The following is a 19,448-nucleotide window of genomic DNA, read 5'->3' on the forward strand; positions in this document are numbered from 1 at the left end:
ACCACACACCCAATTACAATTGCATGTTCAATTCACTACCCTGGAAGTTAATACAGTTGTTAAAGTTGGAACAGCCTGTGGACAGCCGTTCTTCCTTGCATGTCAGTCGCAGACACCTTCTTACAGAGGACAGGCACATCTAGCTGCAGCACGACCCGTATATTTCCGCACGCCGTGTTCTCAAGACATATTTTTTTTAACATTTTCAACATGGTTGATAAATCCTTATATGCTCCCGGCAACACACCGAACGTCAACTTTGCCTCCTTATTACACTCACCCATACTTTAGTGGGAACAATGTGTCTGCGTCTTTGATGCACACAGGAATAAACGCAGATCATACTCTGGCTGCAGCCTTGACCGGTACTTGCTTTTGATCAAAGTTAATGCGGAAAACCTGCACTCACACAGGTAGGTGGAGGTGAAGGGAAGGAGCACTTTTACAGCCTTTTTGCGAGGTGGGGGAACTCGGTCTCCACAGACAGCCACAAGTGGGCAAGTGTCACTTTACTCGTCTTTTTCTCGTTCTTTTGTGTCTCACGCTGCGCCTCCCCTGAAGCTCTCTGGCGCCCCCCAGGGGAGGTGCGCCTCACACTTTGAAAACCACTGATCTAGACTTTTCTCTACAATGTTCTCATGCCGAGTGGAAAGGAACTTCTTCCAGAAAGAACAAAGAGGCTATTCTTGAGAGGGCACGAATGGAAGTGGCCGAAATGCCTTGGTTGAGGAGTTTGTTGCCGGAGTGGTTACAGCTCTTCACAAGTTCTCCTGAGGACTGGTCCGATGCTTCTAACCCTTTCCTTGGATCCAACTACGGTCCTGTTGGAGGTCCACGGAGTTTCCAAAGAGCCTCTAGGAGACGCAAGGCCAGGATTCCAGCCCGTGCTCCAACAGCCATGATCCCGGTGTGGGATTCCCGGCCTGCTAGCTCCAGGCATGCTAGCTCCCTGTCTCCCAATTCCCAACCTGGCACCATACGCCTCGGTGGGATCCGTCTGAAGTCAACCTATGCTTCTGCCCCAGTTACTGCTCCTGTTCAGGAGTCGTATGATGGAACTCGTCTTGCTTATGGAGGTCCACGGAGTATTCAGGCGGCTGCGAAGAGAAGGAGTCGCAAGGCCAGGTTAGCAGTCCGAGCCCCAGCAGCCATGGTTCCGGCTACAGAACCGGCCCACACAGCCATGGCTCCAGCCCCAGTACAGGCCCCAGCAGCCATGGTTCCATGCTCCAGTACCGGCCCACGCAGCTTTGCTTCCATATTCCATTACCTGGCTTACACAGCCAGGGTCCAGGCTTCCGCTCCGCGCCCAGCAGCCATGGTTCCGGCTCCAGTGCCGGCCCCAGCAGCCATGGCCCCTGCTCCAGAACCGGATCTTACAGCCATGTTTCCGGCTCCAAATCCGGTCCACACAGCCATGATCCAGGCTTCAGCTCCGGACCTTACAGCCATGTTTCCGGCTCCAGAACCGGACCTTACAGCCATGTTTCCGGCTCCAGAACCGGACCTTACAGCCATGTTTCCGGCTCCAGAACCGGACCTTACAGCCATGTTTCCGGCTCCAGTGCCGGCCCACACAGCCATGTTTCCGGCTCCAGAACCGGACCTTACAGCCATGGTCCCGACTCCGGCTCCTCGTCACCTGTTGACTCATCGGCCGATGCCAGCTCCTCGATTCCTGTCGGCATACCAACCGACTCCAGCACCTCGTCTCCTGCTGGCTCTCCAACCGACGCCAGCTCCCCGAATCCTGTCTGCATACCGGCCGACGCCAGCTCCCCGAGTCCTGTCGGCATACCGGCCGACGCCAGCTCCCCGAGTCCTGTCGGCATACCGGCCGACTCCAGCACCTCGTCTCCTGCTGGCTCTCCAGCCAACGCCAGCTCCCCGAGTCCTGTCGGCATACCGGCCGACTCTAGCACCTCGTCTCTTGCTGGCTCTCCAGCCGACTCCAGCTCCTCGTGTTCTGTTGGCAAACCAACCATCTCGAGTCCACTCTCAAGGTCCTTCTCGAGTCACCTCTCGAGTCCCCTTTCAAGTCTTTTCTCGAGTCACCTCTCGAGTTCCCATTCAAGACACTACTCAAGTAACCTCTCGAGTTCCCTCTCAAGTCACCTCTCGAGTTCCCTCTCAAATCACCTCTGGAGTCTCCTCTCGAGTTCCCTCTCGAGTCTCCTCTCGAGTCACCTCTCGAGTTCCCTATCGAGTCCCCTCTCGAGTCTCCGTTCGTTTCTGCCCGAGATCCCTCTCAAGTCATCTCTCAAGTCAACTCAAGTTTCCTCTCGAGTCTCCACTCAAGTCCCTACTCTTGTGCCTTTGGAGGTTCCGCTGGGGGTCCTGGCAACTCTATGTCCTGTGCCGTTGGAGGCCCCGCCGACTACTCTTCTGCCGGGGGTCCTGCCAGCCCTATGTCCTGTGCCGTTGGAGGCCCCGCCGACTACTCTTCTGCCGGGGGTCCTGCCAGCCCTATATCCTGTGCCGTTGGAGGCCCCGCCGACTACTCTTCTGCCGGGGGTCCTGCCAGCCCTATGTCCTGTGCCACTGGAGGGCCCGCTGACTACTCTTCTGCCGGGGGTCCTGCCAGCCCTATGTCCTGTGCCGTTGGAGGTCCTGCCGATGGATCTCCTGCCGGGGGTCCTGCCGGCCCTGTGTCCTGTCCCGTTGGGGTTCCCGCCGACTACTCTTCTACCGGGGGCCCTGCCAACCCCATGTCCTGTTTCGTTGGAGGCCTCGACATCACCTGTATTGTCGGGGGTCCTGCCAACTCCTTGTCCTCTTCCGTGGAGAATCTTGCCAACACCCTTTCCACCGGCTCTGGTTCCTGTCCGGTAAACACTGGCTCCTGCCCGGTCCCCTGAGAGCTGTGGTCTTCGCCCCTCCTCAAACTCTGCCTTGCCCCCGGGCCGTCTGCCCGAGCCCCACTTTTTGAACTCTGCCTTGCCCCCGGGCCGTCCGTCCGAGTTTCCCTTTTTGAACTCTGCCTTGCCCCCGGGCCGTCCGCCCGAGTTCCCCTTTTTAGACTCTGCCTTGCCCCCGGGCCTTCCGCCCGAGAACCCATCCATGGTCTCTGCCTTGCCCCCGGGCTGTCCGCCCGAGACCCCCCCTCCGGACCCCCTCCACCCACCCTGCTGGACTTTGTTTTTTGGGACATCTGGGATCCATCCCTTGAGGGGGGGGTTCTGTCACACTCATAGGCTCATGTCACGTTGGTAGTTTTGTATGTTTAGGTGATGTCACATTCTATGTCTAGGTTTGGGTGTTTTGCTGTTTTCCCTGTCATGTTTTCCTCCTGTTTATTGTCTGGTCCTTTTCCCTGTGTTTTTTTCTCCTGTCGTTAGTTTCCCTGGTGTGTCTAATTGTCTGATTATGTTCACTTGTAGCCCCTGTGTTTCCTCCTCCTTCCTCACCTGTGTCTTGTTGTGTGATTAGTCTTTTGTGTATTTAAGTTCTGGGTTTTCTGTCTGTCTTTGTCGGTTCGTCTTTTGCCTTGACTAGTTCTGCGGTGAGTGTTCTGTTTTGTCTTTGCTTATATCATAGCCTTGAAATAAAGGAGTTTTTTCAGTTTATATTGACATTTGGGTCCTGCTTCCTTCACAATCCGTAACAGGCAGTGATATCATAAACCTGTTAATGTACGCATTCAAACACTTTTTCTTTTACCAGCTGTATTCACCTTGCAGGTGCAACTATGTGGCTTTTATCATGGATAAAGTGTTTAAGTCATGGATGTTTAAAGTTTAACTTCATATGTCTAATATTATAGTTGACTTTTCATTCAGGAAGTATGACGCTGCGCTGTCAGTATGCTTCTCCATGTTTGTGATTGGTCGAATGCTCCAAATACCACCCCTTTCATGTGAACGCGCACCGAACTAGATAGGGCACGGCTGGCTTGAGCGATCCACTTGATAACCCGCGTCGTAGTACAGTTTAGCGAGAGCGCGTATGTTTTGGATTAGGCCAACCGGCTAACTCAAACATATCCAGGTTAGGTTGAACCAGCTTCGTAGTACAGGCCTCTGGACAGGGAAACTGATACAAACATGACATGATCAATTCACGGAAGCTGAGTAAAACTTAACTTATTAAAACTGATATGAAAAAAATTATGATTTTACTACTTTTGCTTACATTGATATTGAATTGTTGCATTGGACATAGCGAAATAGACGAAACACTGAAATACATCTTGAAAATGTGTCTTAATAGCCGTGTTATGCATTAAATATTAAACTTAGACTAACATGAAAACCCCCGATTTGCAATGTAAATATAACATAGAAAATTGCTGATTAGAGATTAACCGTAGCTTCACATTAGCAAATGGTGGGATTGTGTATAAAATAGCCTCAAAAACACATTTCCGCTATCAGATGTGAATATTAGTTGTTCAGAATCACAAACTTGATGGACTTCACCTCAAAAGTATAATTGTAATACATTGTAGGCCTATATGTGTTTTGCAATACAGTGAAGAGGTTATTAACTCGTGTCTCTTCCTGTTTAATCCGGTGTGATGTTCCACACACAGATCTCACATCTGGTTTAACCCCTGCCAGCTTTGATCTTTTTAACATTTGTTTCCAGTGTACTAGTCTGAAAGCAAAAGCCGTTAGATGTTGACATGCGTTGGTATATGTACTGTAATTTGAAACTTTTCCATGCCATTAAACCGGATTCTTCCAAGTTTATAAGCCCACCATCAAGCCTCAGAGTTTCCAAATAAAACGTCCGCAGCTGTGTGCCCTCAGTGCGTCACTGCTCTTTGCTCAGTGGATCGGCACACAGACAGGAGAGATGTCCGGGATCAGGCTGCTGCTTCTGGTCTCTCTGTCCCTGAGCCTGTGGGTCCGGAGCGGGGCTGAGATCCTGCCGGGAGCCCTGCAGCATGGCCCGGCCAGCCTGAACGACATGTTCCGGGAGGTGGAGGAGCTGATGGAGGACACGCAGCACATCCTGGAGGAGGCTGTGGATCAGGTCTGTGGCATGTTTTATACATTCATACAAAGGCAGAGTTCTTATAACTTGCTATTTTTTTATACAGTACATATTTATAATGAATAGCAGTGGAGATGATCTGTGTCAGGGACATCTCGTGGTGCTCCTCGATTAGACCAGCAGACACTACACATAGTTTCCATGCATGCTCTATGTCTGACCCAAACCGTGTCTGAATGGCCTATAATAGCCCTCATGTTATTCATAATGTATTTTGTCTGGTCAAAATAAAGTTAATAGACAACAAATACTCACTTTGTTTTTGTTCAGCTGACACTTAGATACAGTGAGGTTTGTCTTCGTCCCAGGATTTAGATTTCAACAATCTAAGAAATGTGTTGCTATTAAAGTATTGTCTGACAAAGGGGAAATAAGCACTCTTTAAGTAAAACTAGAAATGCTGGATAGAAAGAGACTCTGAAAGTTTCAGGAACAAAGATTCTCTCTTTTTTGTCCTGATTGATTTCTATAAAAACATGTCTGAAAATGAGCTGATCAGATTTTGGCCACTTTAGGATGTCATGACGATGTTTTGGCTTGTGTAACCATTAGCCAATCACCAACCAAGGTAACCCCCCCCACTTATCACCTGAATCTCCTCCTAGAGCACCATTGAGTTCTTTGTAACCAGATCTCTCTCAGAGGGGCGTGGGGAGGGGCTCCTTATTTTCATCTAAAGTAACAGACAGAGAATCAGCACTACGGAAACAGGGCTGAAACAGAGGGGATTATGGGTAATGCTGCAATGATCTGTTTGGTGTTTCAGCCAATCAGAGACAGGTTCTGTATACATCTGAAACCTGTGATATATTGATGAAAAACAGTATGATAGGGGACCTTTTTTTATGCATACTAAAATATGCATCAAAATCTGCTCCCATTTTAAAATCATATACAATTACTGGATTATTATTATGCATGCATTAATTTGTTCATCACAACTGTTAACGGTACAGCTCATTTGTATTTATTTATCATCATTTGTATTAGTTTATCTATATCTTGTATTAGCTTATAATCTGAATATGTAAAGTAACTTATTTTGTCAGATAAATGTAGTGGAGCAAAAAGTACAATGTCGGCTTCCAAAATTGTACTTTTTGGAAGTCAAAATTGTAGTAGAAGTATAAAGTAGCATAACATTGCATTACTAAAGGAAAGTACAAGTAGCCCCAAATCGCACTTAAGTACAGTACTTGAGTAAATGTACTTCACTATATTACACCATAGTGTCTGATACATACAGTATGTCTGAATACTACAAACTCTCAACAGTTACAGCCAGCTGCAGGATTCTTATTCTCCTCTCCCTATTGAAATCTGATCCTCATGGAGTACTCTGGGTTTATTTTTTAAGAGATTTCTGAACATTCCACCCGACAGATAACTACTGAGAGTGCTAAATCATCTTCAACCTTCCTGGATCTGCATACTAACCCCCACGATGAGACGAGGAAGATGACAAAGGATGAAGACCGACTGCTTCAGGTCCTGGATGGAGCTGACAACGTATGCTCCCCGCTGAAACATGATAACGTGTGTTATTATCAGATTATGTTTTCATACATGGAAAAGCAAGCCTTGTTCACAGTCACATCCATTTATGGGTTTAGGAATGTGCTGAAACATAAATATTTTCCCCTTTTCTTTGCATGAATAAAACACAAAGATATAACTTCTATTGTGTTTGTCACATTTTGCTGTATAGAGGACTAATAATGAAACAGGCGACATTCATCTTTTACAAATCCACATGGAGATGTCTGGCCCTTGGAACTCGGGGTATCACGTGAGTCTGAGTCTGGTCTGTGTGAGGAATTAGACAACTGTTGGCCTGATGCATTCTGGGTTAATTCCTTGTAAAGCTGATATAATGTATAACTATAGAATACTTAGAACAGCTGTGAGTTGTTTTATTGAGCTCAAAGTGTTGGGTCTGCTTCCCCAGTGTGTTTAGAATAGGAAGAAACAAACATCCAGCCGCGCCAGTTTCAGATAAAATCAGTTTCTTTTAGCAGCAATAGTAAATGCAGACACATTTGAGTCTTTATTGTATTTTAACAGCATTCATTCTAGGTGAACATTAACTTCAAGGACTTATGTAAATGTATTCCCTTCAGTTTGGTAAGTATGCATAATGTGTGTAAGAAGAGAAGGACTGTGGCTGTTCTGTCTCAACTTGTTTTATGTAGAATGAGCTCATGCAGCATATACTTTCAGTGGCCAGCCCGGGCTGAAGTCATTATTACTGCGTTCAGCCTGTGTTGCCATTTTCCTTTACAACGGTGGTTTTGATCTGTTGCTTTCCTGGCAGCAGTACAGAAAGTGGTTATGTTAATAGACCCTTCTGCAGGAAAAAAAGTCAGGGAAGCCAGACAGCCTGCGAGCCATGAGGGAGAAGGTCTGCACTTTTGAATGACTAACTGTGAAGACATTCCATCCTCAACATGGAGTCTCACTTATATTAGTCAAGGGAGAGTCACAGTAGCATCGGCTGATTCAGAACTTTACAGAAAACACCCAGTTGTCTGTACATTTAGGATGAAGAGAGCTGAACCGTGGATGTTTTGAGATGGCTGTGTGAAGTTGTTATCAGCATGACTACTGTATCAATGTTCCTACTTTGTAATGTCACCTTAAGCTGTGACAGCTTTAAACAGACGTCCATACAAGTTTTAAAAGTGCCTGAAAATGGAAATATATGGCAAGGTGTTTAGTTTTGTGTATTCATTTCCAGTTAGATATGACTTGTCTCATAATCCTGACACAGCATTGAATCATTACAGGCCTTGTTATCTCTTGATTTTACGCAAATGTTATTTTTTAACTTCTCTTTGTCTGATTTATGAAATTGTTGATGAAGTGATCTGCCCTATTTAAGCAAACCATGATGACACTTTCAAAGGCACAATTGCATCCAAAAAACAAATAAATCATAATTACAACTTTATATTCTTTATAAGTGATTTTAAAGCCCACTGGGGGCTTAGCTTGGTCGGCTGCAATGTAACTAGAGAGTCGTAAACAGGGTTTATTGTACACAATGTTACTGTGCTTCTTCTTTTCTGCAAAGTCATTCGTTGAAAATATTTGTATTGAAAGCCTATAGGCGCATTCACACCGCAGTACTTTTCCTACAAAGGTTCATGAGAACTTAGTTCATGAGAACTCTTTAGTTCTCATGAACTAAGTACAGATCGCGTTCACACTGGAATAAGTCCCTGGGGGAGGATTAGGCAAATGAAGCCGCTGACATCACTTCTTCTTCTTCTGCTTTGGGTTTACTGGCAGGCCGCAAACAACTTCACGGCGTATACTGCCACCCGAAGTCCCCGGCCGGAAGTCCCCGGAGTTAGGGACTGGCTTCAGTCGAAGCTGCTGGGACTCCCAGCAGCTTCTACTGAAGCCTTCAAAGTAAATCGCCAGAACGCCGACACCTCCTCATCTCCACCGCTCCCATGTTTTCTTTTGTGTTGCCATAGGTTAGTCTCTCTGCGTTTGTGCGCTGGGCTAATGCTAGTAATGCTAATGCGAGGATAACAAAATGGCGGCTTCACAAAACCTTTTGGGAGTTTTACGGGGCGTGGTTTGCAATCCGCCCAGCTAATCAGACATAGGAACCTTTTTCTCCCACGAAAGTCCCTGCTCTCGAGCAGGGACGGAAAAGGGGGTAAAAAGGTTCTCATTAACTCATTTAAGTTCCGGCTCTTTTTGGTGTGAACGCGACATTTCGGAACTACGACGCAGTATTAGGGCCACACTTAGAAAAAAAAAACAGAGAGATTTCGAGAATAAAGTCGTAATAATACGAGAATAAAGTCATGGTTACGAGAATAAAGTCACAATTATGAGAATAAAGTCGTAATATTACAAGAATAAAGTCGTAATGTTTTGTGAATAAAGTAATAATTACGAGATTAAAGTCGTAGTTTCATAAGTGACTTGAGAAGCGGACTTGGAGGAGATTGTCTCCTTTCTGCAGGAGGAAATGGCTGGTTCTGGCCGACTACATTATATTACATTGCATTTAGCTGACGCTTTTATCCAAAGCAGTGTGAGAAAAAGTTTTTAGAGAGTACTTGTCCATGGACAAGTGAGTTTGGCAATTTACTTGTCCGAATACATTTTTCACTTGTCCAGAATGGAAAATATGGCAACACACATGCTGCAACCTGCCTGTGAGACAGAGTCCAACCACACATGTCCAACACTATAGGCCTAATAATAATAATACATTATTTTCATAGCCTATAGGCGTACGCTTTTCTACAACTTAAAGAAGCTTGCACGCTTACACATGTCCTGCAATACACATGCTGCAGCTGCCCAGCTGCTCACTGTTTTTAAAAGTAAATAAATAGTATGGTCATTTCAATAATGTACTTTCTATACCCTGCTTCATAAACAATACTGACATCCCTGTGCTCCTCCGAGTCTGGGGGTCCGGGGATGTGAGGAAAACGCGAGGACACAGACAGGGAGGCTGTTTCACTTCATAAAGGAAATGGCGGTCAATATTAACAACACAGGAGCTAAAACGCTTAATAATCTTCATTACGTGTTAAAGAAAGAACATAAGAAAGTTTGACAAAGATGAGGCTGTTAAACGGGCAGCGGATCCGCTGTGTGTAGAAAGAGAGAGAGAGAGAGAGAGAGAGAGACGCTGAGCTGCAGCGATGAGCTGATCCGGAGCATAGAGAGAGAGAGAGAGCTGCGGTCCGCGGGGTTCGGCCTCGCGTCCTGTCCTCACAACTCTTATTAATCCCGGGACCTGACAATTGTTATTTGTTCCTACTCGGAACCGAGTTTTGCTTCCCAACCCTGCCACTGTGCTACACGTCCCGCCACGCCATGCCCCTGTCTCAGTACAGAAAGCGGCGAGATGCATTTCCTTAGGAATTGACAAGCAGAACCGAAACTAACATTTCTAAACGAACAATGTCGGACACGGACAATTTGCGAATGAGTTCTGCCTTTTGTAAACTTAATTTGTCAATAATTTGTCAATAAATGAGGGCGAAAAACGTCACTTGTCCACCGGACAAGTCAATTACAAGATCTACTTGTCCGTTATTGTAAATAACACGTCCCGGACGGTGGGACGTGTGCTTTTTCGCACACTGCAAAGTGACTTACAATAAGTGCATTCGACCAAGAAGATACAAACTTGAAGAAAACAGAATCATATAAGTACATCAGGTTTCATAGAGCTAAAACATTTCAAATGCTACTCAACTGCTTCAGATAAGCCAGTCCTTTATTAGTATATAAGTGCTTTGTTGGCAATTATTTGTTAGTAATTATATCGCTCGAATTGGAGTCAAAAGTCACATATACCTTCGGCGTGAGAGGACGCTGGCGCTGACTGTTCGCCGCTTCTCTGTCCGAAAATCTTGTCTTTCTTTGTGTTAATCTAAGAGTTTCTGACCACTTTCTACTGCTATAGATTGCTAACTATTCTGTTGTTTTTTTGTTCTGATCTGGACATATTTGTTACACCCGACTGCCATTTTTGACGGACGCTTGGTTCTCTACCCTGCTACACCTACCTGCTAACACTGCTCCATCCATCAAATAACCAGCCCCATTCTTCGTCCTGCCCCTCCCCGTGGGCCCTGACTCTGGTTCTTCTTCCTGCCGGTCCCCCCATCTGCTGTAAAGGACAGCCTGCAACTGACCTCTCATCCTGTCTGACGGCTGCCAACAGCTCCACTTTCAGCGCCGCTGGTCTACAACCATAGCCAGCGCTGTGCTATCGCTAGCATCCTACCGCGGCACTACGATGTTACGATACTCTGTCTCCCAACTTTTTAATCTCAACAACTTTTCTGCGCTTCCTCTAAGCTTGTCTGTCATCAATTGCCTCGGGCTTCTACGCAGACCGAGGTATGTCCATAGAGGTTCCAAAGGCAGATTTGTTTACTCCCAGTCCGGAAAATCATCCATAACATCTATCTGGTCGACTAACCGCCATGTCCCACAACTGTCATGTCATCTGAGCGCACTTATTACTCCATATTATACACCCACCACTGGTCCGTTACAATCCCAGCTGTACCAAAAACCTGGAGTGGATTCCACTGCCCTCTTCTCAGAGCTGGTCCAAATTCCTGGAGTGGATCCCACTGCCCTCTGCTCAGAGCTGGCCCAAATACCTGGAGTGGATTACACCGCCCTCTGCTCAGAGCTGGCCCAAATACCTGGAGTGGATCCCACTGCCCTTTGCTCAGAGCTGGCCCAAACACCTGGAGTGGATTCCACTGCCCTCTGCTCAGAGCTGGCCCAAATACCTGGAGTGGATTCCACTGCCCTCTGCTCAGAGCTGGCCCAAATACCTGGAGTGGATTCCACTGCCCTCTGCTCAGAGCTGGCCCAAATACCTGGAGTGGATTCCACCGCCCTCAACCACCAAAAACTGATAATAACACACTTCCTTCCACCTCCTCTCCGCTCCTCCCCCTCATCTCACATTCCTCCCCGCACTGTCAACCTGGACAACCTCTCACCTCTTCAGCCTGTGACCATACCACGCCCCTCCCACTCAACTAATATTGCCCTCCTTAACATCCGATCACTCAACAAGAAAGCCCTCATCCTCCATGAACTAATCTTGGAAAAATCCCTTGATTTCCTTCTGCTCACCGAAACCTGGCAACAGCCCGATGACTTCTTCTCCCTCAACCAAACATCCCCCCCTGGCTTTAAATACATCACTAAACCCCGCCCCTCCCGCCGTGGTGGCGGCCTTGCTGTAATCCACAATCAGAACATCCAGATCACAGAACTAACCCTCCCCTCAGTTTCATCCTTTGAATTCATTGCCTTCAAAGCCCCTCCCTCACTGACAGTCATCCTCATCTACCGGCCTCCTAAACCTCATCCCTCCTTCCTCTCCGATTTCACTGAGTTCCTCACACTTGCCTCATCCCTCTCTCAACGTCTGTTACTACTTGGTGACCCCAACATTCACATTGACTCACCCACCTGCAAGCTGGCATCCGAATTCACAACCCTACTGGACAATTTCTCTATCACCCAACATGTCACCTTCCCCACCCATGAGAAAGGACACATTCTTGATCTCGTCTACTCTACCAACCTCCCAGTGATTGACCTCCACCCTTGCCCATTTCCCCTCTCCGACCACAAACTCATACAATTCAACATTGCCCCCCCCACCCGAAACCCCTGCCCACCCAGAAACATCACCTTCCGTAATCTACATTCCATTGACCATAACCATCTCTCTGAACTGCTATCGTCTAATCTCCCCCTGGACGCAACCCTCAGCTCACCTGACGATCTGCTCAACCACCTCAACTCCACCCTACTCACCTCCCTCAACACTTTAGCCCCCCTCAAAAATAAAACTGTTACTTTCAAGACCTCCTCACCCTGGTTCACACCCGCACTGCGTAAAATGAAGCAGCGAGGCCGCCAACTTGAACGTCTTTCAAAGAAATCATCCCTCACAGTCCATTACATAAGCTACAAACTACATCTCAATGCATACAGAGATGCTCTTATTGCCGCTAAATCTGCCTACCTCTCCAACATATTCACTGACCCCTCCCGTAACCCCAGGACCCTCTTCTCCACAGTTAACAAGCTCTTCAAACCTCGTGCTGATAACCTCCCTACTTCTACTTCCGCCACTTGCAGCTCATTCCTCCAGTTTTTCGCAGACAAAATTAACGCCATTAACCACTCCTTCTCAGCTCCATCTGATATACAAGCATCTCCCCCAACCTCCACCGCTACCATTTCTCCCCCCATCTCCCTTGACCTCCTGACTCCTCCTCCCCAGCGCCGCCTTTCCCAGTTCAACCTCGTTACCCCAATTGAAATACTCCATCTGATCGGTTCCTCAAATCCCACAACCTGCTCCCTTGACCCTCTACCCACTCCTCTCCTGAAGTCCTGCCTCCCCGTCCTCTGCACCTATCTTGCTAACCTTTTCAACTCCTCGCTGTCCCATGGAACCGTCCCCTCTGCCTTCAAAACTGCTGCCGTTACTCCAATTCTCAAAAAACCTGGTCTTGATCCCTCCTCCCTCACTAATTACCGCCCCATCTCCAACCTACCATTCCTCTCAAACTCTTGAATGCATTGTAGCCAATCAAATTCACTGCCATCTCCAAACCAACCAGCTTTATGAACCCCTTCAGTCTGGATTTCGTCCTCACCACAGTACAGAAACTGCACTCGTCAAAGTCCTCAATGACCTCCTCACCTCTGCTGACACTGGTTCCCTCAATATTCTCATCCTCCTCGACCTGAGTGCAGCCTTCGATACCGTGAGCCACAACATCCTGCTCACCCGACTCAGGGACATTGGTATTGAAGGTATTGCACTCAGATGGCTCCAGTCCTACCTCACTGAACGATCCCACTTCATCTCCCTCCCCAACCACTCCTCTGCCACAGCTTCAGTCACCCAAGGTGTTCCTCAAGGATCAGCACTTGGACCCCTCCTCTTCATCATTTACATCCTGCCCCTCGGTCAGATACTCCGCCACTTCAACCTGGACTTCCACTGTTATGCTGATGACACTCAGATCTACCTCAGCACCAAATCCCTCCATAACCCACCCCTTACCCACATCGATTCCTGTCTGACAGCTATTAAAACTTGGATGCAACATAACCTCCTCAAACTGAACAGCAACAAAACAGAACTCCTCCTAATTGGCTCCAAATCCACCCTCAGCAAGGTCACTAACATAACACTCACCATCGATGGCAGCATTGTTTCCCCCTCGAATCAGGCACGCAACCTTGGCGTAATCTTTGACCCCACCCTCTCCCTCGAACCTCACATCCGCCAAACAGTCAAAACCTCATTTTTCCACCTCCGCAATATTGCAAAAATCCTACCCTCTCTCACCCGCCCCGCAGCCGAACGACTAATCCATGCCTTCATTTCCTCCCGCCTTGACTACTGCAACTCACTTCTTTACGGCATCAGCACTACATCCCTCAACAGACTCCAACGGGTTCAAAATGCAGCTGCACTTCTCCTCACACATACCAAATCATGGCATCACATCAGCCCAGTCCTCAAAGAGCTCCACTGGCTTCCTGTCTCCCATTGCATCAATTACAAAATGATGGTCCTCACCTACAAAGCACTCCACCATTTGGCCCCCCCTTATCTCACAAACCTTCTCACTCCTTATCAACCCCCACGGTCCCTCAGATCCACCGCAGCCGGACTCCTATCCATTCCCACATCCACACTCTGCAACTTTGGGGACAGAGCCTTCTCAGTGGCAGCTCCTAGGCTCTGGAATTCCCTCCCCCAAGATCTCCGTGACTCTGAGTCCCTCACAGTCTTTCAGTCCCGCCTCAAAACACATCTTTTCAACTCTGCCTACCCATAAGCCCCCCTCCTCTCAATCAATTTCCTCTTGACTGCCTTTTTATTTATTTTACTATACTTACTTGTTTGCCTGTCCTTGTTTGTCTACCCTCCCTCATATTGTAAAGCGTCTTTGAGTCGTGAAAAGCGCTATATAAATAAAATGCATTATTATTATTATTATTATTAAAAGAGATGAGTTTTCAGTCTGCGCCGGAAGATTTGTAAGCTTTCTGCTGTCCTGATTTCAATGAGGAGCTCATTCCGATTCCACTACAAGCAGTGGCGTTTTCTCCTGGAGGCCTGTTAAGTGTAAGTATTAATATGTCTGCATGTAACTGCACGATAACTGTTCCACAGTAAGAGGGCGCTATAGGCGTAAGGAGGCGCAGCTATTGTAGCTGACGTCAGGTATCAGATATAAGGGATTGTTCCCCTTCTATCTCTCTCTCTCTAGCTCTCATGGAGAGCAGGTCAAGTGGTGCAATGCACATATGAAAATAAACCACGCCAGTTAAGGCTAAAGAAGACCTCGTCGTCATGACCAGTTTATTGCTATACATGTGACTCTGTCAACAAGGCCAAGGGAAGCCAGGCTTCCCCTGTTTTTTTGGATTGTAGTTATAATTTTAATAAATTAATAAAAACGCCGTCTCTCCCCCATTCTCATTGAGTATTTTATAAAGAGTAAAACAGCGCCCCTCTAGATGTTATGGCGAAACAGTAGATTGCACTCTGTTGCGAGAGGAGGCCAGCCGAAATTGGCTTCCCTTGATGAAAAAAAATGGAGGGATTGACCAATCAGACAAGACTCACGTCATGCCCCTGCCAACCTGTGATTGGTCAGGGCCATGCCAAGGGAAGCCAGAGGCGGCTGGCTTCCCTTGCCTCACAATCCAATCAAATCGCATCAATTTAGTGTTGCAGTGACGCGTCCTAAAACCCGGAAGTAAGCTGCGCCCGGTTTCCCATAGTTTCCCTCGACAAAAAACAATGGGATTTCTCCACAGGGTTTTGGAAAATAGCTCAAAATAAGGTCAGCAGAGAAACAAACCTGTTTGATAAATGCACGTTTTGTTCAGCCTGATAATATCCACATGTCTACTTTTATAATTTTCGAATCATAAATCTAATCGATAGAAGATAGATAGCGCCACTGCACCACTCTCACCGCCGTTAGAAAGTAGCAAGCAACTGAAGCAAGTGCAATTATGGAGGGTGGAGATTTGGAGTATTTAATCAAAAATAATTGTACTAAACTTCCCCTACAGCAGCAACAACAAATACAATCTGATGACAGGCCAATGCCCAAAGTGGAGCTGTGTACAGCGAGGAAAAAAGGAGCGAATCAGACGTAAAACGTTAAAGGTCTCCTGATTTAGTTTGTGAATTAATTAGTTTCGGCTGGAGAGTGCGTGCGGACCTCTCGATTCATTAGATAACAGGCGTGTGTAAGTCCTGCAGTCTGTATGATACAAATGTGTGTAAAATGATACCGGGTGCTGTAATCACTCATCTGGTTACGTTATTACATTGACCACCAAACCCCCGACCCAAAAGAAAGGACGTATTATTGGCTTCCCCTAATATTTTACCCACTCCACGCTACTGACTACAAGGCTATCGTTCGACTCCTTCTGGATTCAAAGCCTTGATTACAAGTGTCATTGTTTCTTGTGAAACAACAAATCCCCTTTGAACAGCTCGTAGATGTAACCAACGATAGCCTTGTAGTCGACCAGAACCAGCCATTTTCTCCTTCAGAAAGGAGACAATCTCCTCCAAATCCGTTTGGTTCTTTCTTCGAAATAGACATAGTTTTTTGCAAAACCTTTTCAAAGTTCTAATACTTATGATAATATGATGCTGATGTGCCAAAAGATTAAGTATTTCGTTATTTGAGAAACCTAAACTAAAGTAATGCTTCACAAGATGCTCCACATTCCTCATTGTATTGCAGGACGCTGCTGATGTCTGCTTCTCAAGTCACTTGTGAAACTACGACTTTAATCTCGTAATTATGACTTTATTCTCGTAACATTACGACTTTATTCTCGTAATATTACGACTTTATTCTCGTAACTATGACTTTATTTTCGAATTATTACGACTTTATTCTCGAAAGTCTTTTTTCTCTAAGTGTGGCCCTAATAGCCTACTCCGTCGTACGGAACTATATCAGAACTAGTGGGAAAAGTACTGCGGTGTGAACGCGGCTATTGACACATAACACCTGTAGTCATCTGCCATTCATTAAGTCAAGTACAGGGTGTTGTGTGGTCAATATTTCCAGGTGTGTGTGTGTGTGTGTGTGTGTGTGTGTGTGTGTGTGTGTGTGTGTGTGTGTGTGTGTGTGTGTGTGTGTGTGTGTGTGTGTGTGTGTGTGTGTGTGTGTGTGTGTGTGTGTGTGTGTGTGTGTGTGTGTGTGTGTGTGTGTGTGTGTGTGTGTGTGTGTGTGTGTGTGTGTGTGTGTGTGTGTGTGTGTGTGTGTGTGTGTGTGTGTGTGTGTGTGTGTGTGTGTGTGTGTGTGTGTGTGTGTGTGTGTGTGTGTGTTAAATACATGAACATTAACATTTTAAAGCAAATGTTCTGTGCACAAAGATATCAAGTGTAGAGAAGAAAGCAATGGGAAAGATTCAGATAATAATATAGATAGACAGTTTCCATGGAGATGGACATCTGGCAACCACATCCTCCTCGGACAACTGTTACTGTTATACCGACAAATGTACATGTACACCTAACATGTATTTGATTAAGCATTCCTTTGTAGTGTGTAATATAACAGTAATTAAATTGACTTTTCTTATAGATTAAGAGTTTAAGGACGACAACATTAATACCTTCAGTTGATCCACTTTAATTCTGTGCTCTGTTATAGATGACCTGGTTTACTCCTGTTCTCTGTCTCAGGAGTGCATGGTGGGTGAGGACTGTGGGGCCCTGAGATACTGCCTGTATGGGATCCAGAGCTCTAAGTGCCTCCCCTGCATCCCCACAGATATGGTGAGCACTCAAACGTGTTGTTTATGTGTTGAGCTAACGGTTCTATACAACACCTATTGCATTTACATAGCAGCAAACAAATATATGTCATGTAAAGATGTAAAACACTGATAAAAGTGAACCGTTGATTTCAATGAAGTGTATTATGACAACAGATTTCCTATAACTCTGATAGCATAATAGACTAAATTAAAGTCAACGTTTCGGTTTCTTCAGTGTAATGTCTACCTTTGCAGTGTGTTATAATCTGAGTGTTAATGTAGCCAGTCCAGCCTCACATGCATGTTAGTGCATGTGGCTCTCTGTGTGTGTTCCAATGGTTAGATCATTATAACATGGTCAACTGTACAAGACAGCAGAAATACAACATCCAATCTAACACATCAATGTTTAAAAGCTACAAGGTGCCTTTTGCTGGAAATATTCAAAAGGATCAGTGAAGATTTATGATGGTACAGAAATACTTTTACCGTGTATTTGTGTTACAATCTGCATATCTGTGTGTGTGCCAACTCAGCCCTGCACTAAGGATGAGGAGTGTTGCTCAGATCAGATGTGTGTGTGGGGCCAGTGTACAGTGAACGCCACCTCCGGAGAAGAGGGGACCATCTGTCAGGGTCAGAGCGACTGCAGCCTCCCCCTCTGCTGCGCCTTCCAGAGAGGTGAGTCCTTTCAGAGGCCCCACAGAGGAGCATTCACCTGGTCCTCAGGAGCTCTTCTTCAACCTCTGGTGGTTGTTTTTTAGTGCTCAGAATAAAACTATAATTTGATAGCTGTCTATCAAATTGTAGTTTTCATATAAGTTATTTCTTCACTGTTTTGTAACTGTACATTCCCTAAAACCACTCAAATATTGCTTCACCTGACCTGTGGTCTGATTCAGGGGTTATAATTACAGTTTACCAAGTACATGTGACCAAATACATCGTCACAGTCCCTGTCAACGTTTATATTCAACATGAATACAAAATGCTGCGGGGTATTTTGAATTATAATGTGAAATACATGTCTTTATGTGTCTTGGCTTTAATATTGGATGCCCTTTTTTCAGATTTTCACTCTGTTTTATCGTTGACATACACCATATATTTTATTTTTCAACAGCACTGTTGCCTCTGCTATTGCTTCTTATGACCAATTTGCCAAGGCATTCTGCCCCTAATTTATTTGTTATTTTGTCTGTCTGACTGTTTGTCTGACTGCCTTTTGTTTTTGTTTGTTTTTACTCCTGTTTTTCTCTGTAAAGCAACCGTGGGTCCCATGAAAGGCGCTATATAAATCTAAGCTATTATGACCTTTTTTTATTACATTGCTTGAAAATGTTCCACACCATTTTATTGCTACTACTTCTGTTTGATTTCTATCTCCTATACTGTACAAGTCAATGGAACCTCTGGAGATGCTATTAGTATAGTGGCCGATTATGCATAAAACAATGTTCAAAGGCCACTTATCCTACAAGACAAATTTGAGTGCTGATTCGGTTGAACTTAAGAAATCCAAATACCTTCAATCGTTCCATTCAAAGAGCTTTATTCAATAGTTAATTTGATCAGTTGGTAGCCCACTACCGCATTACAACTTTTGCACGGCATTTAAATAAATGAACACAAACAAAACCAACAGGCGTGCTGTTGTGAGGTCAAAAAGGTTTTCCGACCTTCCCTACAGACTTCCTGCTGTGTGACTCTGGGAGCCTCATTTATAGTCTGCTTTCTATAAACAATACCACACATAAACCTAGAGCAATCCATAGACAAAACAAAACTACACAAAAACGCTATAATAATATTTCATAGTTATTCAGTTAATTCAAGTTAAATTAGAAGAATATGCAATTGGCTCACCAAAACATGAATAATTACAATAAATAATATGCCTAAATGACTCATTAATTTCCGGTACATAAAGCTGGAAGAAAAATGATTTCCAAACAAAATATGACTAATATTTGCATTATTATACTGTTAGACCCTTTACAAACAATATTTGCATTTAACTATTGGGGAGGAATCCACCTACACCCAACACTGTAAAAACTGTTGCTTTGGTAAAACTTAAAAAATATGTGTCAAGTGGTTCC

At 45.5% G+C, this 19,448-nt stretch overlaps 1 protein-coding gene across 6 annotated transcripts in view; it reads left to right on the forward strand.

The window, feature by feature from the left end:
• The first annotated feature begins 3,481 nt into the window (after positions 1-3,481).
• Positions 3,482-19,448, forward strand: part of LOC307041415 (dickkopf-related protein 3-like) — a 40,176-nt gene continuing 24,209 nt past the window's right edge. The window contains exons 1-6 of one of the 6 annotated variants that reach the window (XM_079684815.1): positions 3,482-3,502; positions 4,752-4,977; positions 6,382-6,534; positions 6,707-6,787; positions 17,273-17,365; positions 17,883-18,027. In XM_079684815.1, coding sequence (XP_079540941.1) covers positions 4,798-4,977; positions 6,382-6,534; positions 6,707-6,787; positions 17,273-17,365; positions 17,883-18,027 — 652 coding nt within the window. In that variant the 5' untranslated portion in view covers positions 3,482-3,502; positions 4,752-4,797. The other 5 variants (XM_079684814.1, XM_079684813.1, XM_079684816.1 and 2 more) reach the window with 5 other exon arrangements.

This window comes from Notothenia rossii (assembly GCF_949606895.1).
Source record: "Notothenia rossii genome assembly, chromosome: 5".
Classification (NCBI taxonomy): Eukaryota; Metazoa; Chordata; class Actinopteri; order Perciformes; family Nototheniidae; genus Notothenia; species Notothenia rossii.